This window comes from Lissotriton helveticus, chromosome 11 (genome assembly GCF_964261635.1).
Source record: "Lissotriton helveticus chromosome 11, aLisHel1.1, whole genome shotgun sequence".
Lineage (NCBI taxonomy): Eukaryota > Metazoa > Chordata > Amphibia > Caudata > Salamandridae > Lissotriton > Lissotriton helveticus.
In genome coordinates this window covers 536688882-536716139 of record NC_136072.1, presented here as the reverse complement: position 1 = coordinate 536716139, position 27258 = coordinate 536688882, and the positions used below count along the sequence as shown (strand labels likewise).

General features: G+C 48.9%; 1 protein-coding gene across 2 annotated transcripts in view; it reads right to left on the bottom strand.

Annotated features, from left to right (window-relative positions):
- KAT6A (lysine acetyltransferase 6A) overlaps positions 1 to 27258 on the bottom strand; it is a 1535407-nt gene that overhangs the window by 221911 nt on the left and 1286238 nt on the right. For both annotated transcript variants that reach the window (XM_078666232.1, XM_078666233.1), the window contains 2 exons: positions 25707 to 25938; positions 8338 to 8539 (listed from right to left, as the gene is read on the bottom strand). In XM_078666232.1, coding sequence (XP_078522358.1) covers positions 8338 to 8539; positions 25707 to 25938 — 434 coding nt within the window. The remainder of the gene's footprint in view (positions 1 to 8337; positions 8540 to 25706; positions 25939 to 27258) is intronic.

The window sequence follows — 27258 nt, the reverse complement described above, 5'->3', positions numbered from 1 at the left end:
GTCATGCAGCAGGTAAAAGCCGCCCTTTGTCCCCCTTCTCATGTAGATCAATTCTGCTTCCTCTCTCCCCATGCACCAATCATCTCCATGTGGGAATCCAGCACCGGGGGGCGACGCGTATGCAGTTCCATGCGAATACAGAGAGGTGCAGGTTTCCACGCGTAGCTCCTAAATGAGAGTGCGGTCACAGAGCCAGAACCTGCTTGCTAGCAATACCTCACCACCAGTCTCTTCTTCACAGAAAGAAAGAGTGTGACCAGCTCCGGGGGTACAAACAGTCGGCTTTATTGATGTATTAAGCACTGGCAAGCAAAGGGTCCCTGAAACGCTAGGCAGACGCGTTTCAGACTTTGTCTTTCCTCAGTGCCCGTTTCAGATGTGTCCTTGTTCACAGGGGTCCAATGCTCTGAGGTTTAAAGCCGTGGCCACTCCCTATCACGTGACCACTCGCGCCTCCTTCGTCTCACAGGTGTAAGGCACCTCGCGCTGCTCCTGCAGCCCAACTGCATGCTGAGCGCTGAAGTCCACTGATTGAGCTCCTGCAGTGAAGAGATATCAAAAACAGCAGGTGCTGCCTTCCAATTTAGCTGGACAGTGTTTCAACGCCGTTGCAGTAGTCATGCAGCAGGTAAAAGCCGCCCTTTGTCCCCCTTCTCAGGCAGATCAATTCTGCCTCCTCTCTCCCCATGTGCCAACAGTTTGCTTCCATGAGGGAGACAAAGGTTGCACAATCAATGGTGGATTGACCATGAAACTTGGAATTGTACTTGGGGCCGAGCTAGAAGAAAACAAGATACTTAACTGTAATTGTAGTTCGCCAGTATTGGAAGCTTTCATAGATTCACATGCCAGAATAATTCCCCATAGTCTAGATGGGACTCCCTGGTATATAAAAAAGCAATGCTTAGATAAATACCAAACTGAAAAGAGGCCTAGGCCCATTTCCATTTTGCAACCCATAACTCTTGTTATGTAAAAGAGACCAAAATTGTCCCTGAACCAATCAGAACCTCTCACCCTCTATAACACTCCTGAGAGAACCTTTTGCCCCACAGATTTTCAAGCACTTGTGCCTCAGATATCTTTTGTGCCAAAAATCTAAAGGTGGGCCTCTCTGGGGAGGAGGGTGGGTCGCCTGTGAATCTATGAAAGCTTCCAATACTGGAGAACTACAGTTACAGGTAAGTAACTTGTTTTCTTACTCCAGTATTGGAGCTTTCATAGATTCACATGCCTGAATCAGAATAGCAAGCAGTAAACCAGCACATTTTATTGAGCAGAAAACTGACTTTAGGGAGCATATGGATTGAAAAAACTGCACTCTATATACATCTATACTTGTAGATGTCTTCCAACATTGAGATCACTTTCAACATTAAGATAATAAAATATATAACACTCTTAGTCTGTGACATCAAAAAGCATAACAATAAAATGTGAATATGCAACACATAAAGGAAGGAGGGATGAGAAAGAGGGCTCACCATCACTGAAAAAGGTTTCTCAGCATCGCCTGTCCCACTGCCACATTCTTCTCAGCGGCTGCATCCAGGCAGTAATGTCTGGTGAAGGTATGCATACTCTTCCAGGTAGCCGCCCTGCAGATATCCTGGACAGGCACCCCAGCAAACAAAGCAGTGGAAGTGGAGACTGCTCTTGCAGAATGAGCACAAAGTTATGCATTCCTCGCCGCCTGATGACATTATTGTATTGCACTGGAAATCCATTGGGCAATCCCTGTTTTGGATAGAGGAAAGCCCTTCCTAGGTGCACTGAAAGATACAAAAAGTTGTAAAGACTTTCGGAAAGGTTTTGTCTTTTGTAAATAAAACTTGAGACAGCGCTGTACATCCAGTGAGTGAAGAGCTCTCTCTGCCGCTGTAGTCGGTTGAGGATTTTTTTTTTTAAGAATTAGTGGCTCATTCAAATGAAAGTCTGAAGGCACATTGGGTATGAATTTCGGATTAGTTCTGAGTACAATCCGGTCCGCCTTAAACTGCAAGAAAGGTTCTCGTATAGTGAGAGCCTGTAACTCCCCAACTCTCCTGGCCGAAATTAGTGCTATGGGAAGAGCTACCTTCCACAATAGGAATTTGAGATCAGCCCTGTGAAAGGGCTTGAAGGGCTGATTCAATAATTGAGATAATGCAATGTTCAGCTGCCAGAGAGGTGGTGGTGGTGGCTTTACCGGAGGAAAGGTTCGAAATAACCCCTTGGTGAATTGTTTGATGATTCTAGCAGACCACAAAAATGGGCCAGAGGAAGTTTTCCTGTAACATGTTATAACAGCCAGATGCACCTTAATAGAAGCATGAGCTAAGCCAGATTTTGCTAAGAGCAGAATATAAGGGATAATCTCATGAGCTGCCGACCTCAAGGGATAAAAATTAGCTTCTTGGCACCATATAAAAAACCTCTTCCATTTCATCCTGTAAGTTTTGTTTGTACTCTCCGCTCTGGCCATTGACAATAATATCTCTGCATTCCGATGGAATATTTAGATGTTGAAATTCACAGTGTACAGGAGCCAGGCCGCTAAACGTAGTGAATTCTGATCTGGATGAAGTACTTGTGCTTGAGATATCGTCAGGAGCGAAGGTATTGGTTGAAGGCTAACTGGGTGAACCTCTGACAGTAGAAGAAGCTCCGTGTACCAGTACTGCCTGAGCCAGAAAGGGGCTATCAGAATCATTCTGCACGGTTCCTTAATGATCTTTGTCAGAATGCGTGGCACGAGGGGAATTGGGGGAAAGGCGTAGGCCAAGATGCCTGCTATGCCATCAAAAACACATTCCCCCAAGACCACCGTTGGTGAAGCCAGGTTGCGAAGAACCAGCATTTTTGTTGTTCTGAGCTGTCGCGAGGAGGTCCACTGACGGTTATGCCCATCTTAGGAAGATGTCTTCTAGGATATCTTCATTGATTTTTCACTTGTGGCAGGTTGATTTTAGCCTGCTCAGAGTGTCCGCCTTGACATTCTGATCTCCTGGAAGATGTTCCGCTTTTAGGGATATTCCATTTTGAACAGCCCATCCCTGTATTTGTTGGGCTTTCTGAGAGAGGGAGAGTGATCTTGTACCTCCCAGTTTGTTGAGATAATGCATTGCTGTCATGTTGTCTGTCCTGATTAGTACTGCTAATTCCTGTATTTTCGGCAGGAAAACCAGCAATGCTAAGCTCACTCACAGGCCTGAGCTCTAGAAGGTTGATGTGAAGTTGTTGCTCCTGGAACTTCCAATGACCACTGACCTGGAGGTCTTGAAGGAAGGCTCCCCAACTTTCCAGGGATGCATCGGTAGTAATGACCAGCGGAGCCGGGTCGGTAAGGAAATTAAGACCAACTTAAGTATTCTGTTGCCGAGTTCACCACGCCACCGCTTGAACCATGGCCGGTTTGATATTCACAATGTCGTTGAAGGATCCCACTGCTTGACACCATTGCCGATCCAGTGGCTACTGCAACGGACACATTCTCAATCGACAGAATGGAACGAGATGAATGCAAGAGGACATTGTTCCCAGCAGTAACTTGTAACGGCATACTGAAAGACATTTTTTTTTTTGCAAACACCTGGGATAGAGAGATTGGCCCCCGTTGTCTTTCCACAGAAGGAAACGCCTTGTTTACTGTGGTGTCCAGAATTGCCCCTAAGAATGTGATTGTCCTTACAGGATGGAGGGATGACTTTTCCGTGTTCAGAGTCAGGCCCAGCTCGGCAAACAATTCTACGCATGCCACTGTTGACGACTGAGCCAATGCTCGAGAAGGTGCTTTGATTAATCAGACGTCCAGGCAAGGAAACACTTGGTGTCTTTGTCTCCTTAGAAATGCCGCCACTGGAGCCAGGCATTTTGTGAAAATTCTTGGGGCTGATTTGAGGCCAAATGGCAATAGCTTGAACTGGTAACGATCTCCGGCTACTGCAAACCGAAGGTACTGCCTGTGGGAAAGATGAATGGTGATGTGGAAATACGCATCCTCCAGGTCTAAGGTGGTCATATGATCACCTGGGTTTAGGAGTAGCAGAATGTCTTGGAGGGAAACCACCCGGAAAGATTGTTTTTTGAGATAAGTATTCAGAGATCTCAGGTCCAGAATAGGACGCCATTGAAGAACATTCATTATGAACTAGGAAAAAACTGGAATCAAATCCCCTTCCTTTCTGGGAGATTGGCACTAGTTCTGTTGCTCCCTTTCGAAGCATTGTTCGAATCTCCAAACGCATTTGATGTAGATGTTTGATCTCCTGACGCCTCGGTGGAGTACAAGTGTGGATTTGAAGGAACTCTAGTGTATGTCCAAATTGTATTAGCTTGAGGACCCATCAGTCTGTAGTTATTTTTCACCCATAATGAAGATGTTTGGAAATTCTTTCACCCAGGGGAACTAGTCGAGTGAGAGGGATAAATGTAGCCGGATCCTGAAGGTTGTCATTGTCTTTCCCTTGACAACCTTCTCTTCCTCTAGGAGCAGATTTTGTATAGCCCCCTGTCTGACGTTGCCTGTATGGTTGCGAAGATGTCGAGTAGGAGGGGTATCTGCTCTGTTGGTAACCTCCTCTATATGATGTCTGTCCTCTACCCCTGGCTCCACAAAAGGGCACCTTCCGGCACTGCAGAGTACCCAGTGCCTTTGCGGTATCTGTATCCTTCTTGACGCTTTGCAACGCATCATCCACATGTTTCCCAAACAAATCTTCCCCACCAAAGGGAAGATCTTATTCTGGACCTCCGGCCTAAAAGCCGTTGCTCTCAGCCATCCTTGATGGCACAGCACAGCCGCCCCGCCAAGAGATCTAAAAGCTGTGGTTGCGAAATCCATCACGCAATTAGTGACTTCAGCTGAAGCCCTTTCTCCTTCCTGAAGGATCTTCTTGACCTTCTGTTTACTATCCTCAGGAATCAGATCTATGTAAGGTGTTAGGTTGCACCACATCTGTCTGTCATATCTGCCCACAATGGCAAGGGCATTCGCTGCTTTAACGAGAAGCGTAGACATGGAAGAAAATCTTTTCCCAGCATTATCCAAACGTCTACCCTCTCTGTCAGGAGGCGTTGTAATCGGAGCTGATGGATTTTTGGACTTCTGCTGAGCAGCTGGAGATATAACAGAGTCCGGTTTGGGATGACTCACTAAACAAGCTGGAGCATCCAAAGGAGCTTGATACTTTTTCTCTAGCCTAGCGAGTCCCGGTGTGATGGTAGCCGGTGTCTTCATAACCTTTAGGCCTTCCTCTCAAACATGATTCACAATCGGGATGACACAAACCGATTTCCAGTACGGCTCCTTGAAATCGTATAAGAAACATTCCGTTTGGGCAGTTGAGATTTTAAGTTCAAATCTTTTAGCTGCCCTTTCCATCAAAAATTATTAAATCCGCCAATGTCCTCCGGCGGTGAGTCAATCGGCACTGGAGAGGGAGAAGAAGATGGAAGGGATAAGGTAATCATCCCATTCCTTGTTAGGGTATGTCATCTCATCCTCTTCTTGATCATCATCCGTGGTGACTGGATCCTGTTGAGGCATTGGTTGAGGTGATCTTGGTAAGGGCTCTGGCAGTAACTCCCTACTTCTAACAGGAGTAGCTGGAATTGAGTGTGGGCAGTGAGCAGGGGCTGGTACCTCCTGAGACTCTGGAGTTGGTGGAAACCTCTTTCTATAATCCGCCAACATAAATTGTAGGTCCATCAGTAAGGAAGATGGCATCCCAACCATCTCTTCCTGGTAACCCAGATGATATTGCTGATGTTGAGGAGGGTATTGATACTCTCCGTATTCCTCCTCAAAGTCATCGTCTTGACATTTCACATGTAATTGTGAAGGGCTACTCGCATCGCCAAAAGGGCCTTGATCCTCCTCTTCCGATTCCTGCTCCTCCAGCAGGTGTGATGGTACCAGAGGCGTAATCTTACTCAGTGAGGTGATTTCCGGTGTAATTCTCTTTTTCCTTACACCTTCCAACTTTTCTGGTGTTTTCTCAGTCATCGACGACCGTCGTCGAAACCATGAGCGTCGATGCTATCGTCACCGACGATATCGTCATCGAAACCGCCGTCGACATCAACATAAGTGTCTTATGCGTCGTCGACGTCGTATTCGTCGACGATCCCGCCGACAACGTAGTCATCATTACAATTGACGTCATCGACGATACCGGTGTCGATACCGTCGTTGACAGTGCCAACGTCGACAAAGAATCCCCAGTCATTGAAGGTTCTTTGGAACTAATTTTACCTCAATCTTCGTCGTCAACGAGGCCTTCTTCGTCGACGATCCTGTCGACGATGTAGAAATTGTTGATTTTTACCTCAGGAGGCATTGAGGAAGGTTTCTTGAAGGCCTCTTTGACCTGAGGGAGTGACTTAGATGACTCCTAAGCAGTCTTTTTCACAGTCTTATCCCCTGAAGCAAGTCCCTTACTCTCCTTTTCACTATGTTGAGGAACTTTTGAGGGACTGCACCCAGAAGACCCATTTTTAAGGGCCTTCTCAGGACGCTTTTCCAAGGTGTGAGAATGAGGAGATTTCTTCTTCTATCGATCGGGACCTCCTAGATGACGAAGAGGATGCCTCATCACTATCACTGGAGATAACCTCCTTTCTGGCCTTAAGCTTTTGAAGCCATATTAAAAGGCGTCCTTCATGGTCCCTTAGAGTTTTGCTCGAAAAGGTACGACATACCTTACAGTCTTTCGCTTGATGGTCCGGGTAAAGACAGTAGATGCAGTCAGAATGAGGGTCATCAGTGTAGAGCCTCTTCTTTGAACAAGTGGCACAGGCTCTAAACAAACCGTTCTTCTCTTTTCCAGACATCCTCAGGTAGAATGAAATAGTAGTCAGCAATGCAGATTATATCAGCAGTTGAAATTCACTGGAAAATACTAAAAAAATTAAGTAGTAAGAGAACACTTGAGCAGAGCTCAAAGGAGACTCCCTAGCACAATGTGTGGTAGAAAATCTGAGGGGAAAAAGGTTCTCTCAGGAGTGTTCTAGAGAGTGAGAGGTTCTGATTGGTTCAGGGACAATTTTGATCTCTTTTACATAATGAGAGTTATGGGTTGCAAAATGGAAATGGGCCAAGGCCTCTTTTCAGTTTGGTATTTATCTAAGCATTGCTTTTTTACATACTGGGGACTCCCATCTCGATGACGGGGAATGATTCAGGCATGTGAATCTATGAAAGCTCCAATACTGGAGTAAAGACATGTTCTCCGTAGCCTACATCCCCAAAAGTTATTCTCAGACAACCTGGTTACAGAACCATTCTGGCGCAGGGCACATTTAAAGTGCTGAAGAGGAAGAGTCTTTGATGCTGCAACTGAAAAATCCGGTCACTGGAGGCAGATTAAGAGTGATTGTTGGCTGATAGTCCCGGAACTTGAGATGAACGTTTAAACCAGACGGTGGAAAAAAAATCAGAGGTGTAGTATTTTTCTTGGTGCTGTGTAGGCTTCACGGAGGAGTCATGAGGTATCCATAAACCGAAAGCTTCTTTGAAGAAATAAACTTGCAAATGGCTGTGCTCAACACTGGATGGCAGGAGTCTGCAGAGAATGAGATCTACATCACATTTGGCAAACCTGATTTAGTCAGGCTGGTTTTCTTCAGTTTTGGGATATTTCATAATGATGGAATTCCAAACTTCCCTCTCCGCCTGCCCTCTTGTTTTGAAAGGCAATGATGACCATTGTTATTTTTTGAAATTTTAATAAATGACTAGGAGGGGTGTGTGAATCAGCTCATGGTTGCATCCTGGCTAGCTGAAACGTCACCTATCAGTACTGTATTGCACCATTGCCCTTTCCTACCCATCACAGCCTGCAGTCTGAACAGTTCAATTACTCGGGGTCCCTTGGGAGATAGAGGGTGCAGACCCCTATGCCGATCTAACCACACTAACTGTTGCAATAGTCACAGAACTAGATGGGTTATTATCCATAGCCCTCCTGCATACGTACACCTACACATACACACACACACCCACACTTCTTTCTCCTACACCTGACCTTAAAAGGTTTGGTCTGATTGTGTTCCAACATGGTCAGCAGTCGCAGGATGTCCTCATGTGTTGAAGGTATCAATTTCACTGAACTGATATTAAGGTTTTAGCTTACGCAGCATGATGCTCCCAGAGCTCCAAATGATAAGTCACCTTAAAACCGAAGTATCTACTATGAACAAATACAACTTGCAATGTCTGGACCAACATTAGATGTCGGGAGCATGTAAAGCCTTGGATCTACAGTAGCAAATACTGTAAACCTAAATATTCATGGCCCACAAAGTGCTGACAAGTAGATCACACTTATTTCAAAAGTAAAAGTAAGACCCACTTACTCTGACTTCTGGTGAAAGACAACCCTGCTCCAGTTCCTCTTCATTATCTTCTTCTTCTATCTCATCATCAGAGATGACTGTGTTGGAGACAATGATAGGAGTCCAGCGCAAACACTCGGGGTCCACCTCCACAGGTCGTGGGTGTGTTCGCAGTTTAGAAATGTGATCCTCAATCAGCTTCTCACGGCGGACAATGACAAACCTACAGAGAAGAAGGCCAATCTAAGTGAACAAAACGCATTTGAAAAATAAATATTTTGACAGTTTAATAGTGAAAAGAAAGTCAACATAATATCGAATGAAGCTGAAAATTAGTCAATCATATGTAAATAAATGGGTTGACTATTGTAGCGAATGGTGGACCTATAGAACATACGTTGACATTAACTAGATTGGCTCTGTCTCTCTTGTCCCTTTGTTTGCAGTTGAAAAGTCTGGGCCTGATTTAGAGTTTGGAAGATGGGGTACTCCACTACAAATGTGGTGGATGGCCTTGTTCGCCATCTCTATTTTGAGTCGGGTGGACCATGATGTTTGTGAAGGCATAAACCCTACACTGATGACCCAAAGGAATTGGAGTCGTCAGTGTAGGTGCATCAGACTGGCCACCTAGTGGACAGACTGAAGCAATGTTTCAGGTATGTACAGTCAAGGACCATAGACTGAACAAAATTAATAAAAAAAAACTCCCAGGATCATCAATTTGTTTTTGAAAAACCAAAATGTTTTGTGAGCAGCTGCCTGTACCAGTGGATGCACAACATCAGTTGGGGTCACATGACTTCCTTCACTGCCTTTCTAGTCTCCTTGGGTATGTTTTTACTGGTCTAATAGCCGATGTGAACCATTTACAGTTGTCTTGCTCGAAGGTTAAAATTTTCAGTCGAAGAAAACAGGACCGCACAAGATTATCTGCGATACGACTAAAATGTAGTCATCATGTGTGAAAGATTTGATTTGTTCCAGTGTTGGCTCAAAGAAGACTAGGACGTAGCCAATAGATCATCTATTTTGAAATATTTTCGGTGGACTAGGTTGCATTATAAATGACATCCTTAGCCATATTTAGGTGTATGGGCTCAGGGTCTGTTTTAATGTCACAGAAAAAAAGAAAGGATAGAATCAGACCACATAACTTACTGAATGGCGTGACCTGTAGTAAGGTTTTGCTTAGGGAATATGAGGTCTAGCAAATAAACTAATTTATGGATACAGTCATTCATGTTTTAAGAGAGGCCAAAAGTACTTATATGCAAAATAAGAACTGTGCTTTGGTATATGACTCCCTCCAAAAATTGAAGTGAAGGGGAGAGGATATGGCCTAACGGCTAGGGCGGTCGACCGGGTTCGAGTCTTGGAGGTGACGCTCAACATCCTGTGATTCTAGGCAAATCACTTAATCTCCTTGTGCCTAACAAAAATGAATGTGTCCTTATGCAACGCAGCTGGTGCTCATGTAAAGTGCCCTGATACCGAATACCTTCTGTTAGACCTGGCATCTTTTGGTATGTTTTTTTGCTTTCTGACCTCCCAGTTTTGACTCTGGTTTTGCAGGTTTAGTGTCTCTACACACTTTCTCACTGCTGCTCAGTGTTAAAGTGCAGGTGCTCCTATTGTAAATTGTGTTATGCATTGGTGTTTCCGTGAATGGCATATCTGGTTTACTAGTAAGTCCGTAGTCAAGAGCACTTAGAGTGCCACGGGCTGTAAATCAAATGCCGTTAGTGGGCCTGCAGCACTGGTTGTGCCACCCACACAAGCAGCCATGTAAAGTGTGTAACCGACATGTCGACCTGGTAGGTGCACCTACTTGCCAGGCCCTAACCTTCCCCTTTCTTACATGTAAGTCACCCCTAAGGTAGGCCCAAGGTACCCCTGTGGACAGGGTGCCGTGTATATTAAAGGTAGGACATGTACGGCTGTGCGTGACATGTCATGGTAGTGAATTACAGTGTATTTCGTTTTTCACTATGGAAAGGCAATCTGTCTCAGTTTACTTATAACATCTTATAAGCATATCCTCCCATCGGGACAAGTAGGGAAATGAGGTTTAGTATGCCTGAACTCAGAATATAAAAATGCATCTTTTAGTAAAGATGATTTTTGTGTTCTGTGTTTGAAAATACCACTTTTAGAAAGTAGGTATTTTCTTGCTTAGCCATCCTGTGTGCCTCTCTGCTGGGTTTGTGGATTGACTGGCTGGCTTTGGAGTGACAGGGGCTGGGGATGTGCAATCTCTTCAGACAGCCACTGGGGCGGTCAAGGTGTGTCCTGCCTTTACTGGATGAGTCGGGGCTGGGCTGAATAGACATGGGCTGCATTTAGAGCAGTGGGAGGAGATTTCCTTGCACCTGGATAGGCCTGGTCTGCCTTGGATAATGCTGTCTCCAATTCCTTCCAGGAAGCTGGGCCAGAGAGGACAGAACTGGTTTGGGCTGGGCACAGACACTCTTTTACCAAAAGAACAAAGAGAAACAGAGTATAAATATTGAGGCCCAGACCCCAGAAGAAAACAAGTTACTTACCTGTAACTTCAGTTATCCAGTATTGGAATCTTTCATAGATTCACATGCCTCAATCATTCCCCGTCGCCGAGGCGGGAGTCCCACGGCATATAAAATAGCAGTGCCAAAAGTAAATTATAGTAGTAGGCCCTAAATACAGGCCTGCGGCCTAGATTGCAGTAGCCTATCTACCTCATTATGCTGAAAAGACCCAAGTCTTTGTCACAGCCAATCAGCTGTCAGCACCCTCTAGAACCCTCTCTGCAGAGCCAGTTCTCCTCAGATTTTCGTTAGCACAAGTGGGGAATAAGTATCCCAATTCTAGAGAATTGACTCTCCGGGGAGGAGGGTGGGTGCATGTGAATCTATGAAAGATACCAATACCGGATAACTGAAGTTACAGGTAAGTAACTTGTTTTCTTATCCAGTATTGGGGTATCTTTCATAGATTCACATGCCTGAATCAGAATAGCAAGCAGTAACCAAGTGATAGTCGGTTGCGGATGGTGGGAGACTTGTACTGAAACAGCCCCATTAAACCATCATCAACCTAATCACAAATGTTCTACATATTATTGTCATAGACAAAGAGTAACAAAAGTTAAAAAATGCATTTGAAACATTAGCATATATATAAATCACATGAATAGGTTTGCAATCTTAATAAAATAATCTCCTTTATAAAATAACACGTATGACAAAATCAAATATCTGTACCTGAGATTTTCTTTAAACAAACAGGTGTCGTAAGACGCCTTGACCAACTGCTGCATCTCGCCGACTGGACAATTGCAGGCAGTAATGTCTGGTGAATGTGTGGACATTTTTCCATGTCGCAGCACGACAGATATCCTCGAGCTTCACCCCTGCGAACAACGCTGTAGATGCTGCAACAGCCCTCGTAGAATGTGCCTTGACATTCCTTGTAAGAGGTCTGTGTGCTTTGGTATGGCAGAACTGGATTGCTGAGGCTATCCATCTGGAGATCGTAGCCTTGGTAACCGCTGTTCCCAACGTGGTCTGTCCATAAGCTACAAACAGTTGATCAGATTTTCTGAAGTTCTTTGTCCTCTGTAAGTAGAATTTCAGACATCTTTTGATATCAAAGGAATGCAGTGTCTTTTCTGCCGGCGTAGTCGGGTTTGGAAAGAAGACTGTCAGTTTAACTGGCTCATTTAAATGGAACTGAGAAGGTACCTTAGGTATAAATGAAGGGTTCGTTCTGAGAGTAACGCAATCCTGTGAAAAATGTAGGAAGGGTTCTTTTATGGTGAACGCTTGTATCTCACTCACACTTGTAGCTGATGTCAAGGCTAGGAGTAAGGCAACTTTACACGTAAAGTACTTAGTTTCAGACTTATGAATAGGCTCGAATGGGTGCTTCATAAGTTGTGAAATAACTGTATTGAGTTCCCACTCCGGTGGAGGATGTCTAATTGGAGGATACGCCCGGAAGAGTCCTATCATGAACTGTTTAATTAGGGATGACAAACATAGTGAAGGAATGTTGGACATTTTCCTGAATCTGGACAGGGCCGCCAGGTGAACCTTTATCGATGAAAAGGAAAGGCCAGAGCGAGCCAAGTGTAGTAGGTAAGGAAGACCTTCTTCTGCTGGTGCGTTAATCGGGTGGACATTGTTGGATGCACACTAGGAATAGAACCTTTTCCATTTCAGCCGGTAAGTTTTCACAGTGCTTTGAGCTCGAGATCTCCTTAAAATATCTCTGCAGTCTTGCGGAATTTGAAGGCACACAAACTCTAGGAAATCAGGAGCCATGCGTGCCATTTTAGAGATTGAGGATCTGGGGGAAGAACCTGTCCCTCGTTCCGGGACAGTAGTGTTGGAGATGGAAAGAGGCGAATTGGCTGATCCTGAGACAACAACATGAGCTCTTGAAACCAATATTGGCGTGGCCATCTTGGAGCAATTAGTATCAAGCAGCAACTCTCGCACTTCATCTTGTGCAATACCCTCGGTATCAACGGAATCGGGGGAAAAGCGTAAGCATAAATACCTGACCATCGCATGGACAGGGCATTCCCCCTTGACCCCTCTTGAGGGAATCTGCTGGCGTAAAACCGGCATTTTTTGTTCTGTTGTGTTGCGAAAAAATCCAACTGTGGTCTGCCCCAAATCTGAAAGACTTTGTGCAATGGAGCTTGATCTAACTCCCACTCGTGGCAGTCTGACAGGGATCTGCTGAGCTTTTCCGCCAGTGTATTCTGGACGCCTTTGAAATGTTCCGCTCTGAGAGTTATGTTGTGGAGTGTAACCCAGTCCCATAACTCTTGAGCTTCCTGCGACAGCGTCATAGATCTTGTTCCTCCTTGTTTGTTCACGTAGAACATGCTGGTGATATTGTCCGTCAGTACCAACACTGACGATCCCGCTATTCTGGGGAGAAAGGCTTGCAAAGAGAGGACGATGGCCCTCAACTGTAGACTGTTGATGTGCTTCTGTCTGTAATCTTGAGTCCACCTGCCCAGGACTTGCAGATCTTGGAGATGGCCTCCCCATCCCTCCATGGATGCATCTGTTGTAAGTATGAAGTCTGGAGGCGTCTGTATGAATGAAAGTCCCTGCTTTAGATTGTGCAACTGTGACCACCACCGCAGAGCATTTACCCTGCGCGGCGTGATCTTGATAATGTCCTCGAAGGAACCTGTTGCCTGCTTCCATTGACGATGCAGCTCTTCCTGCAGAGGTTGCATCTTGAGGCGTGCCAATGGGATGAGATTTATGGCTGACTAACACATTCCCAGAAGGGAAGCGAATAGTCGGACCGAAAGTGACCTTCTTTTTGAGATTTGGATTGCCAATTGTTGAAAGCGGAGTTGTCTCTCCTGTTATAGGAACGCTTTGCATTGTATTGTGTCCAGGCGTGCCCCTAAAAAGGGTAGGACTTGTCTTGGTTGCAGTTGGGATTTGCTTAGATTTATAGTCAGACCCAGAGAAGCAAAGAGAGCACGACAGCTTGTCATGGCGTCCTGTACACTGTTTGTTGAAGGGCCTTTGAGTAACCAATCGTCCGAGTACGGGAACACTTGGATTCCCCAAGAACGTAGAGTTGCTGCTACCGGGGCCAGGCACTTTGTGAATATTCTTGGTGCCGACTTGAGGCCGAACGGTAGTACTTTGAATTGATAATGGGCGCCAGCCGCATTGAATCTGAGATATTTGCGGGGTTTGGGATGGATAGGGATGTGGAAGTATGCGTCTTCCATGTCTAAGGAAGCTAAAAAATCTCCTTCGTTCAGGCAGTTTAGGATTTCTGAAAGAGTGACCATGAGAAAGCCCTGCTTCTTGAGGAATTTGTTGAGGCTGCGCAGCTCTAAAATTGGCCGCCATTCTCCCGACTTCTTTTTTATACGGAAGAATCAGGAGTAGAACCCTTGTCCTCTTTGTTGAAACTGGACTTTTTCTATGGCATTCTTGAGGAGCATTGTTTGAACCTCCTTGAAAAATAAGTGAAGATATTGCCAAAACAAATCTCAGGCAATTGGCTGGAGCGGCTGTGCTCAGGCGTCAAGGTTGGCTAAAAGCCACCACCTTCAGACCATGTCTAGTACCTTTAATTGAACCTCTGGTCTGAAGACGGTGGCTTTGTAGCCAACCTTGACGCCTGAGCACAGCCGCTCCAGCCAATTGCCTGAAATTTGTGTTGGCAATATCCAAGTCACAGTCGATAGTTTCTGAGGCTGCGCATTCTCCCTCTGTCAAGATCTTCCGGGCTTCTGCTCTGTGGTCTTCTGGTATTAAATCAATGAAAGGTGACATGTCCGACTACATTTGGCGATCATAGCGCCCTATAATCGCCAGCGGATTAGCTGCTCGGATAGAAGCTGCCGCCATGGTTGAGAATTTCTTCCCAATAAGGTCAAGTCGACGCCCTTCCTTATCCGGAGGAGTAGTGATGGGCGTAGCCGAATTTTTTGAGCGCTGCTGCGCCGCCAGAGAAATAACGAAGTCTGGTCTCGGGTGACCCACTAGGCAAGATGGACTGTCAGATGTAGCTCGGTACTTCTTATCGATCCTTGGCAGTACTGCCGGCACGGAAGCAGAATTCTGCATGATTTTAATGCCTTCCTTCCAGATGTAATCAATTATTGGAATTGCTCTAGAAATCTTCCTAATGTCCTCTTTAAAGTCATGCAGGAAACAATCAGTTTGTTTCACAGTGACCGGAAGTTTAAATCTTTTTGATGCTCTTTGTATGAGATTGTGGAATCCACCTATGTCCTCTGGTGGAGAGTCGGATGGTTGCGGAGTTGGCGGAGATGGCAATGTAATGATATATGAATCCCACGGATCAGCAGGGGGATTCTCAGGAAGCTCTCCTTCCTTGACTTCGTCGTCCGAAGACGTATCAGGGGTACGAGGAGGTGGTGCAGGTTGGTCTATGATTGGAGACCTGGGTGCTGAAGGTTGAGGCTGAGGTACTGGGTCTGTTCCTGCTGCAGAAACCGGTGGTGGGATGACCTGTTGCGGTGGAAAACGCTGTCTATAGTCAGCTAACATGGCTTGCAGGTCTTGAATGAGGGTAGGAGGTACGTGACTTGTCTCTGCTGCCCTTGGATAACTTTCATGATGAGGAACCATAATGTCCTCTTGATAGTAGTGTGCAACGTAATCCTCCTCATCGTCATCTTGACATTTTATGACTAAGTCAGAAGGATGGCGGGCTACTCCAAAGGCTCCCTCATCGTCATCATCCTCATAGTCTCCTTCCTCGTCCGGATCATAATTATCGAGGAGGTGAGAAGGTGTGAGTGGCGAAATATATGAGTACTCCTGTCTCTGGAAAGAGCGAAGTTGGAAGCTCTTGGAGGTAATAGGAGTTGAAAATGCCTGCATTGCTGGCATAGATGCCGTTGAAATCGCTGCCAATGCTGTAGATGGTACTGGACTCTTCTTTTTCGTCATCGACGGAGGCATCGTCGACGGACTCTACATCGATAGATGACTCGACGTCGACGGAGGCATCGTCGACGGGCTCATCGTCGACGGAGGGCTCGACGTCGATGGGGTCATCGTCGACGGGGGCGTCGTCGCGGGGATTGTCGTCGACGGGCTTGATTTCTTCGTCGACGGGGCAGTCGTCGACGACATAGATGATGATTTCGTCGACGACGAAGCTGTCATCGACGGTGTTTTCTTCGATGAATGCTTCAACGACAAGGTTCTGGTTGACGACTCGTAGACGATGGTCTTTTTTGTGACAATAGAAATCCTAGTTGACAAGATTGGAGAGGTAATAGCCGCAGTAGATATAGTAGCCGTCGACGAAGGAACTGAAGATGTAATAGTAGTGAAAGCTGAAGAGACAGAGCAAGTCTCTTCTTAGGATCCTTAAGGATAGTAGGTCCTGAAGAAGCTGGAGGAGACCTTTGAGTAGTGCCAGGAGTGGAGTGGGAGGTTTTAAATTGTTTTCTCCCCTCACTTGATGTTCTTTCCTGAGATCTTGCTCTTTTACTTGATGTTGAAGTTCCATCATCATCATCCTTGAAGGTTTGAGCCATAACAAGACTCTAGCCTCCCTATCCCTCAAGGTTTTAGAAGGGAAGGTACGGCAAATCTGCCAATTTTGGGCCTCATGAGAAGGATAGAGGCAATATATACAGTCCTTATGTTGATCATCAACATGGACTCTCTTTTCGTCGCATGTCCTGCAAGGCTTGGACAAGGCCTTCTTCTCTGACATCTTTGAAGGAAAAACTGAGCTGGCACTCAGGGAGACTCCCTTCCACACGACGTGCGGTGAAAATCTGAGAACTGGCTCTGTAGAGAGGGTTCTAGAGGGTGCTGACAGCTGATTGGCTGTGACAAAGACTTGGGTCTTTTCAGCATATTGAGGTAGATAGGCTAATGCAATCTAGGCCTCAGTCCTGTATTTAGGGCCTACTACTATAATTTACTTGTGGCACTGCTATTTTATATACCGTGGGACTCCCACCTCGGCGACGGGGAATGATTCAGGCATGTGAATCTATGAAAGATACCCCAATACTGGATAATTGTACAAATCGCTGGAATCAAGGAACCTGCCAAGAAGAAGAGCTGGAAGAACTGCCAGGAGGATAACTGTTCCTTTGCTGTGTTGTTGCTTTGCTGTGTTGGCTTGTAGTTGCTGTTTCTGCCTTAGACAGTGAAAGGACTGAACTTTCAAACTTGCTGCTGAGTATTTCCAACGGCTTGAAGTACAGCTTGCCTCCTATTCTGAAGTCTCACGGACCTCAAAAGCTTGACCAACCTCTGAATACCACCTCTGGAACTGTGGTTTCAGTTGCCACAGAGGGGAAGAGCACCCAACTCCATCTCCGGCACTTTCGCTGGCTCCGTGTCCTGAAGGCTCTACAAAGAGTAATGTCGCATCTCACACCGCAACTCTGGTCTCACTGACGACAGTGACGGCTGCTGCTGCTTGCACTGTGACCTGTGGGCACCTCACTCTGCACCACCTCGCTTCACTTCGGCTCCCTGGTGCCACCGACGCAGTCGCTGCCAGCTGACTTCGACACCTGTGCCTGCACGTGGCTTGGGGGCACCCCTCGTAAGTCTCCTGACACAGTGCCCTTCCCACACTGCAGTCCTGGCCGACCAACCCTATTCCCCACAACCGGCTCTGTTGCCTACACTGTGATCTGTCAGCACCGCAACAAGCACCGCCTTCGCTCCGCACCGTAGCCCTGGTCTCACCGACGCCGCAGGACGACCATCATGAGCCACTGCCTGCACGCATGGTGACTTGAGGGCACTGCACGCCACACCACTAGGCTTCACTTCGCAACCGTTGCCACGACCGGCCCACACCAACGTGATTGGCCGCAATAAAAAGGTACAGCTTATGAGTCTGCCGACACCCCTACCGGCACAGTCCGACGGATCTGTTGGATTCTATTGTTTTCAGCACCGTGGTAGCACCAGACGGAGATACTGACTTCAAGGACTGCATTTTAAGGTTATTCTAGCAAAGTGCAAGTACTGTATGGTGGATTTTGATTGTTTTAGTCTAGTTTTGAATATATAAAGTACTGAATATTTTTCTAAACTGGTGTGGTGTTCTTTTGTAGTGTTTGCACTGTATTGCTGTTGGTTATGTGCAAATGATTTACACACTGCCTCTGAGATAAGCCTGACTGCTCGTGCCAAGCAACCAAGGGGGTGAGTCGGGGTTATTTTAGGAGTGTATCTCCCTTATCCTGACTAGAAAGAAGAGCCTCTATTTGGACAAAGGGGCAAACCATTGCCAACTAGAGATCCCATTTCTAACACCTTCGGGTCAAGTTCGCGATATATAAAACTCTGGCGGAAAAAAAAATTTGCTTGGATGGCAAGACCATCTAATCAAGTGAAGTATTTGTTGGTGAGACTGGGTGAATGATACAATAAAATATATTGAGTTTCCTAATTCAGTTCTAAAATACAATTTGCTTGCTCCAGGTAATTGTGAACAGGGGAGAATATTAACTCGTAACCCCTTGCCTGCGCTGAACGTTCTGCTCTAGTGCGGAACGTTCTATTGCGCGGGCGGGGCCGCGACGTTCAACGGACGTGCGCAGCACTACCGAGGTAGTGCACGCGACGTCCGCTGAACGTCGGCAGCAGCGATGGGGTTAAGCTGTCTTTGATAATAACGGTTACACATCTGCCTTGCTTTTCTGGGCAAGCTTGTCAAAGAATGCTCTAACCCACTGGTACTCATAGTACGGCCCGCGGGCCGCCAGCAGCCCAACATGCCTTCACTGGCGGCCCGCGGACCTTAACTTGCAGTTTCCACGGCCGGCAGTAAACACAGAAGTTGACCGCAGGAGAATACATAGTGAATACGTATAGTACAAGTTACTACTTGTGTAACGATATATCTGTAAGAGACATTAGTTAGCGATAGATTCCTTACCTTAGAATATCCCCAGGCGTCAGACTGGATCCGGACAATTTTGCGTAGCAATACCCCTGCGTGCCGGCAGGCGTCGTCCGCGGCTCCGTGTCCGTCGTTAGCGCCGGAATGACGTTGTCGGAGTACTTAGACGCCGCCCTCGCGCGCTGACGTTAGTTGTGATACACAGCTTTTCCGCACCAGATACGCAGAGTCATAATAGAACCAACACTGGTGCCATGAAACTAGGGCCCTGAAAGGGAATTACCTTAACCCTAGATATCGGTTCGCAGAACGGGGAGGTTGGGTGGGTCGGTAAGGAATCTATCACTAACTAATGTCTCTTACAGATATATCGTTACACAAGTAGTAACTTGTGCATCTGAAAGAGACACGTTAGTGATAGATTCCTTACCTTAGAATAGAACCCCAGCAATACCAACCCCGGTGGTGGGTCTGCGAACCAATAATCAAACTAGAAAGTCCTAGAGGACGGAACAGTCAAAGAAGCCATCCCTCCGGACTTGGCTGTCCAGGCAGTAGTGTCTTGCAAACGTGTGCAGCGAGGCCCACGTAGCTGCCTGACAAATGTCCTGCAAGGCCACTCCTCGGCCCAGGGCAGTCGTAGTCGCCGTGGCCCGAGTGGAATGAGCCCTCAGCCCAACAGGAGGTTCCTTCTTAGCCAAGGTGTAACACGCCAGGATGCACAAGATGATCCACCGAGAGATGGTCGGCTTGTGCACCGCCCGTCCCTTCTTAGCGCCCACGTAACCAACAAAGAGTTGGTCATCCACCCGGAACTGGCGTGTGCGATCCAGATAGTAAGAGAGCGCACATTTTGGGTCCAGACGGTGGAGCCTCTCTTCCTCCTTCGAGGGATGCGGAAAGAAGGTGGGCAAGGTGATGGACTGCCCGATGTGGAAGGCCGTGACAACCTTGGGCAGGAAGGAGGGTCTCGTCCGCAACACAACTTTGTCCGGATGGACAGAGAGGAAAGGAGGAGTGGAAGAAAGAGCCTGGAGCTCACTCACTCTCCTGGCAGAGGTGATGGCAACCAGGAAAGCAGTCTTCAAAGTAAGAAGACGGAGAGGACAGTTATGGAGCGGCTAAAAGGGAGCACACATTAGATAAGTAAGTACAAGGTTCAAGTCCCACTGGGGCATCACGAAAGGAACAGGAGGAATCATGTGTGTGATGCCCTTCAAAAACCTATTTACAATTGGGGACTTAAACAAGGATGGCTGATCAGGTAGCCTTAAGAAGGCAGAAAGGGCAGAAAGGTAGCCCTTGACAGTGCCCAGAGCAGAGCTCTGCTGGGCAAGAGAAAGAAGGAAGAGGAGAACCTCAGAAAGGGGGGCAGAGAGTGGATCCATAGCCTTTGCTGTGCACCATGCCACAAATCTGTTCCACCTGCAGGCGTATACCGACTTTGTGGAGGGACGCCTGGCTGCCAGACTGACATTACAGACTTCAGGAGGCAAGTCAAATGGCCTCAACGGTCGCCGCTCAATCTTCAAACTTGTAGGTGGAGACTGGACGGGTTCGGGTGGAGGACCGTCCCCTGCTGCTGCGACAGAAGGTCCTCCTGAAGAGGCAGACGAATCGGGGGATCGACAGACATGCTGAGTAGCTCTGGATACCAATATCTTCGTGCCCAGTCCGGAGCCACAAGGATAACCTGGGCCCGGTCGCGCCTGATCTTCTTCAGCACTCTGGGCAGAAGTGGTATAGGCGGAAAGGCGTACAATAGACCGCAACTCCACTCGCGACGAAAAGCGTCTCCGAGCGAGTGCCGCCTTGGAAATTGCAACGCGCAGAACTGATGACATTGCACGTTCTCTTCTGTGACGAATAGATCTAACCAAGGCTCTCCCCACTGTTGAAAGAGACCTTGCGCCACGTCCGAGTTCAGACACCATTCGTGATCCATCATGCACCGACTGCTGAGTTCGTCCGCCAGGTGTTGAGCCACCAGGGTCACGCCCTGGCGTTCCAGCCACTGCCAGAGGCGCAGAGCCTCCTGGCAAAGGGTCCACGACCCCACCCCACCCTGTTTGTTGCAGTACCACATGGCGGTGGTGTTGTCCGTGAACACCTGCACTACACTCCCCCTGACAGAGGGGAGGAATGCCTTTAGTGCAAGTCGGATCGCCCGCAGCTCCAGAAGGTTGATGTGGAGCTGGGACTCCGCCGGAGACCAGAGGCCTCTGATCTCCGCCTCTCCCATGTGGCCCCCCCCAGCCCTGGAGGGACGTGTCCGTCACAACTATGTGCTCCGGTTGGGGTAGGGAGAGGGATCTGCCACTTACCCAATCGCGGTCCGTGAGCCACCACTGCAACTGTCTTGCAGTGCCCTCCGAGATCAAGACATGGTCGGACAAGTTGCCCTGATGCTGGGCCCACTGAAACTTCAGGTCCCACTGCAGAGCCAGCATCCGCCACCGGGCGTGATGCACCAGAAGGATGCAGGAGGCCATCAGCCCCAGAAGCCGCAGCATCAACCTGACCGAGACTCGGGATAAAGGCTGAAAGATCGTAATCAGAGCCTGAATATCCCGAACCCGCTGTTCGGGGGGATAAACCCGAAACTGCGCCGAGTCTAGAACCGCTCCGATGAAGAGGAGCTTCTGAGAGGGACACAGGGGTGACTTCGGCACATTGATGGAGAACCCCAGCAGGTGCAGGAGATCGGCCGTAGTCGGAGGTGGCTGACGACTGTCTGGGGCGAGCTCGCCTTCAACAACCAGTCATCGAGAAGACTGACACCCCTAACCTGGGCAGATGAGCTGCGACCACCGCCATCACTTTCGTGAACACCCGTGGGGCGCTGGTAAGGCCGAAGGGGAGCACGGTAAACTGAAAGTGCTCGTGGCCTACCGTGAACCGCAGGTAACGCCGTTGGGCCGGCAGTACAGGGATGTGAAAATAATCGTCCTGCAAGTCCAACGCTACCATCCAGTCTCCGGGGTCCAGGGCAGCTAAGACCTGAGCCAAAGTCAGCATCTTGAACTTCTCTTTCCGGAGGAAGCCGTTGACGTTCCGTAGATCCAAGATAGGGCGTAGGCCCCCTTTGCACTTCTTGGGTACCAGAAAGTAGTGGGAGTAACAACCACACCCTACTTCTGGCCCAGGAATGCGCTCAATGGCCCCCTTGGCCAAGAGGGCCGTAACTTCCTCTTGCAGAAGTTGCAAGTGATCCCCTCACACGCGGTGGAATTGCGGTGGCATGGTTGGAGGGGTCGTCTCGAAGGGGAGGGAGTAGCCCCTTCGGACGATTTGCAGCACCCACCTGTCCGACGTGACAGTGCGCCAGTGGAAGAGGTGATGGCGAACCCTGCCCCCCACTGGTGTCACATGGACCTGAAAGCACAGACTAGGAGGGTTTTGAGGGGGGTGCTGCAGGGGAAGGTGTGGACTGGCCTCGCCCTTGTCCCCGACCGCCGCCACGGCGGTTTGCACGGCCGCCACCGCGCTGTGTAGCATTCTGTGGTGCGTGGCTGGCAGCACGTGTGGGAGCGCCCCTTCCTTGGCCACGAAAGGAGCGAAAGGCACCCGTTTGCTGGCGTGGGGCCGATAGGCCCAAGGACATGGCCGTAGCCCTGGAGTCCTTAAAACGCTCAAGCGCATGGTCTGCCTTGTCGCCAAAGAGGCGACGGCCATCAAACGGCATGTCCAGAAGTGTGGCCTGAACATCTGCCGAAAAGTTTGCAGACCTCAACCAGGCGTGGCGTCAAACCGCCACCGTCGTTGCCATCGCTCTGCCCAGTGAGTCCGTGGTATCCAGCCCACACCAGATGGAATAGCGTGCTGCATCTCGACCCTCCGCAAGGGCTTGGGCGAGTTTAGTCCGGGCCTCCTCCGGACATTGTGGCAGCACGTCCGCGGCCGTGTCCCACAGGGTGTGGGTGTAGCGGCCCAAGAGGCATGCGGTATTGACTGTCCGCAGTCCCAAACTCAGGGACGAGAACACTTTCTTTCCGACTTGCTCGTACCTCTTGGATTCCCGATCGGGCGGAGCCGTCGGGAATGTGGTCTGGGAAGTGGAGGCCTGGATGACCAGGCTCTCGGGGGTGGGATGGGTGGACAAAAAGCAAGGGTCGCCCGGGGCCGGGCGGTAGCGTCTGGCCACGTTCCTATCCACAGGCTGACCTGTAGCGGGCTTGGACCAAGTGCCCAAAAGAACGTCACACAAGGCCTCATTAAACAGCAGCAGAGGCTCAGTGGAGCATGCTTGCGGTTTAAGGACCTCAGTGAGGAGGATAGTCCTCACGGCCGCGACGGGGAGCGTCAGGCCAAAGGCCTTGGCCGCCCGCGTCAACACTACACTGTAGGCAGCCCCCTCCTCCGTAGCCACGGTGGGAGGGGAGACAAATCTAGTGTCTGGCGAAGTGTCAATTCCACTGGCCTCCCCAAGCTCATATGTCCAGTCCTGTTGAGACTGGCACTCCTGTGCCAAAGGATCCACAGACCCCTCCCAATCACCCTCGTCACCCATCTCCTGCAGTTCAGGTTCAACAGATGGAGCCGGTTTGTGGAAATAGAAATCTCCATACGACGTCGAGAACTGAATCGAGGGCAGGATCGGGGACGGCGCCCGTAGGCGGCGCCGAGGGCGATACCTGCAGGGCCGGCACCGGTGAGGTCGTGAGGTCGACCGGCGACGACCCGGATCCGGAACCGGATCCAGCAAGGGCCTGCGGCGCCGGGACCGTAGTTGCCGGCGGTGCCGGGGCCGGAGCATCCGACGGCGTCTCAGCCGAAGCACCAGACGCGCTAGGCCCTCCAGCCGGGGCTGTTGGGCCCGGAGGCGCCACGGAACCCGGCGGAGGAGGGAGGGACCTCATGGCCAAGAGGTACCGCTCGACCTCCTCCTCTGGCGTCGCACCGTGCCCAGGGACCGGAAGGTGTGGGGCAAGTGGCGACGTCCGCAACTCCGTCGGAGCCGCGTGGGTGGTGTCACCCGAACCCCCGGCCACGTCGCGCGAGCGTCGGGATGGGTCGGAAGAACGATGACGTCACTCCGACCTCTCATGCCTCTTACCTGAGGACCTGGAACCTGAAGACCGATGCCGAATCTCGGACCTACGAGGGCTCCGACCCCGCGACCGGTCCCTCAACCTCCTGTGGGACTGTGACCTGGAGCGGCGCGGGGGCGACTGCCGGAGCTCCAGCCGCTTGCGGGACTGCTCCCGCCTAGCCTTAGACGTCAGGGCCCAGCAGTCAGAGCAGGTGCGGTCGTCGTGATCGAGGCCTAGACACTGAAGACACCGGCGATGGGGGTCGGTAACCGACATCAGTCGGCTGCACTTGAAACAGGGTTTGAACCCGGGCATCCCTACCGGCACCATAGGAGTCAAAGACTCGAGTAGAAAAATGATCAAAAAGATCAAAAAGTTAAGTCAAAAAATGACTAAGGGGTAGAGCTTCTCCCGATCTGAAAAACGAAGAACTGACGTCATCGCGCGAGGGCGGCGTCTAAGTACTCTGACGACGCCATGCCGGCGTTAACGACTGATGCGGAGCCGCGGACGACGCCTGCCAGCGTGCAGGGGTATTGCTATGCAAAATTTTCCGGATCCAGTCGGACGCCTGGGGATATTCTAAGGTAAGGAATCTATCACTAACGTGTCTCTTTCAGGTAATAGGTATTCACTACCTATACTCCTGCTGCCATCCTCTGTGTTTACTGCTGGCCTCTGTGATGTCAGAAAGCTTCCCAAAAGGCCCTTTAAAAGTCAGCTGTAAGTGGTTTCCCAGCTGACTTTTAAGGGCGTTTTGGGAAGCTTCCTGTTTGGACAGATACAGATGGAGACACAGAGACAGATGGAGACACAGAGACAGGCAGGGAGACAGACAGAGAGACAGAAACAGAGATAGAGACAAACTGAGATAGAGACAGGGACGGACAGAGACAGGGACAGACAGAGACAGGGACAGACAGAGACAGGGACAGACAGAGACAGGGACAGACAGAGACAGGGACAGACAGAGACAGGGACAGACAGAGACAGGGACAGACAGAGACAGGGACAGACAGAGACAGGGACAGACAGAGACAGGGACAGACAGAGACAGGGACAGACAGAGACAGGGACAGACAGAGACAGATAGAGGCAGAGACAGATAGAGGCAGAGAAAGATAGAGACAGAGACCGAGACGGACAGAGACAGGGACAGGCAGGGGCAGATAGAGGCAGAGACAGGTAGAGGCAGAGACAGATAGAGGCAGGGACAGTTAGAGACAGGGACAGATAGAGCAAGGGACAGATAGAGCAAGGGACAGATAGAGCAAGGGACAGATAGAGCAAGGGACAGAGAGAGGCGGGGACAGATAGAGCAAGGGACAGATAGAGTAAGGGACAGATAGAGTAAGGGACAGATAGAGGCAGAGACAGGTAAGAGGTAGAGACAGACAGAGACCGAGATAGACAGAGATCGATAGAGACAGACAGAGGCAGAGACAGACAGAGATGTAGACAGAGACGGACAGGGACAGAGAGACAGATAGAGACAGAGCAGGGACAGGGAGAAAAACAGATAGAGACAGACAGACAGAGTGGGAGAGGGAGAGAGGGAGGGAAACAGACAGATGGAGGAGGGAGACGGAGAGGGAGTAGAGAGACAGAGAGGGAGACGGAGAGGGAGGGAGAGAGGGAGAGAGACAGAGAGGGGGAGGGAGAGGGAGAGGGAGAGGGAGAGGGAGAGAGAGAGAGGGAGAGAGAGAGAGAGAGAGAGAGAGAGAGAGAGAGAGAGAGAGAGAGAGAGAGAGAGAGAGAGAGAGATTACATTACCTCTTTTCACTCCCTTCCTCTTTACCTATGTATCTCTAGCATTTACAATCTATTTGATGCCTGGGGCCTGCTAACCTTTTAGCAAGGCTACCCCAGTACTTCACAATCGCACCTTAGTTGCTCTTGGTAATCTGTGATTCTGGAGCATGTTAGTGTGATTCTTGATTCTGGCATACTCTACACCTATTTACTCACCGGTCACCACGAATGTCCAGCATTCGCAGATGCTGGAGAGATGCTGAGATGTCCTGAGGGCAGATTCCAGTCATTTTGCTTAGTTTTTTGATGCTGAGCACCTTGTCGTGCTGCTGATGGAGGCACTCCAGGATGACACTCTTCCAGTATGCCATATAAGAAAGACGGCCCAAGTCAGAGAGAGGTTTCTCAGGTGATCCAGCCTGGCCTTCTCGCTTGGATAGAAGGTAACCTGAGGTAAAACAACGAATAACTGGTTACAGATTGATTGCACAGTGAAAGAAGCAATACAGTAAACAAAGAGCTAACTTATCGCATGTCAACACATCTGAGTGCTCTGCCCAGAGAGGTGAGATAACACTACCAGCAGAGTCCAGAAATCATAGACATGCCTGGAGCACGTCCATACAATAGGACAATCACAGAAGCTAAGAAATATAACTATAGCAAAATCTTGGGGACACAATGACAAATAAATCACATATAAACCTGAACAGACAAAACAACACAAGCAAACGCAAACCATAGCTGCATGTATTATTTTTTTTACACATATTTTTCATTAGCATTTGAGTATACAATCAGTACCTATTCTGATTTAATACATCTGTAAGCTACTACCGGTCACCCATCCACTTTTCAAACTCAAAGTGTAACATCCAGTGATTTCCAGATCAACATATTGTTCAGCTCAACAATAATAATGCCTTAGAAGTGTGGGCATTCAGGTAGGATCATCTGGGCACACAGGATTAAGGAGCGCCCTAGGCTCACTCACTGTTTATTTATTACTAATGGATAGTCTGGTAGGAGGGAGGAAGCTACAGCAAATAGGAGTATTGGCCTTGTGATGTAACTCAAAGGGGTAATAAACTAGGCGAGAAAAGGAAGTTAACTTTAAACTAAGTAACTATGCAGGGTGGTAGGTCGGTTCAGGTACTTATCAGGCATATCATAGGGTGTGAGGGAAACCGGGCCAGGGGGGACCCAAACATTTGATCACAGGTATCAGACTATCAGCGCAACCTGTTGGGCATCTTTTCCAAGTTTGTACAAACTCAGGAGGGGTGGGTGCAATAGCCAGGCTCAGTGTGGTTTTCGCTCCTGCCCTACAAATCTGTATCGCTAGAGCTATCCGAGTGGGAGCTGGACTCAACCTCCTCTCTTATGAGTTTGTATCTTTCAGGATGTTCAAAGTTTTTTAGGACCTCCCTCCAGGGTCCCGCCATTGGATGGCTTTGTAGCCTCAGGTATCCTCCCTACCCAAGACCCTTTCCTCTGCCCCTGCCCAGTGTATCACATCTCTTTTCCAGGCCGCCATTGCAGGCCCACTTGTCTATTTCCACGTTATTGCTATTCTCCTTTTATCCCAAAACGAAGGCCAGATCTACAAATCAAGTACCTACTGTCCGCTTGGGTGGCCTTGGAAAAAGTCCCTGTATACAGGTTTCAATCGTAGGCTCAAGTGTGCGCCCCACTGCTGTCCTCGTCAGCTCCACAAGTTCAACCCAAAATCTACTCACAATCGTGCAGCTCCAGGTCATGCCGGATA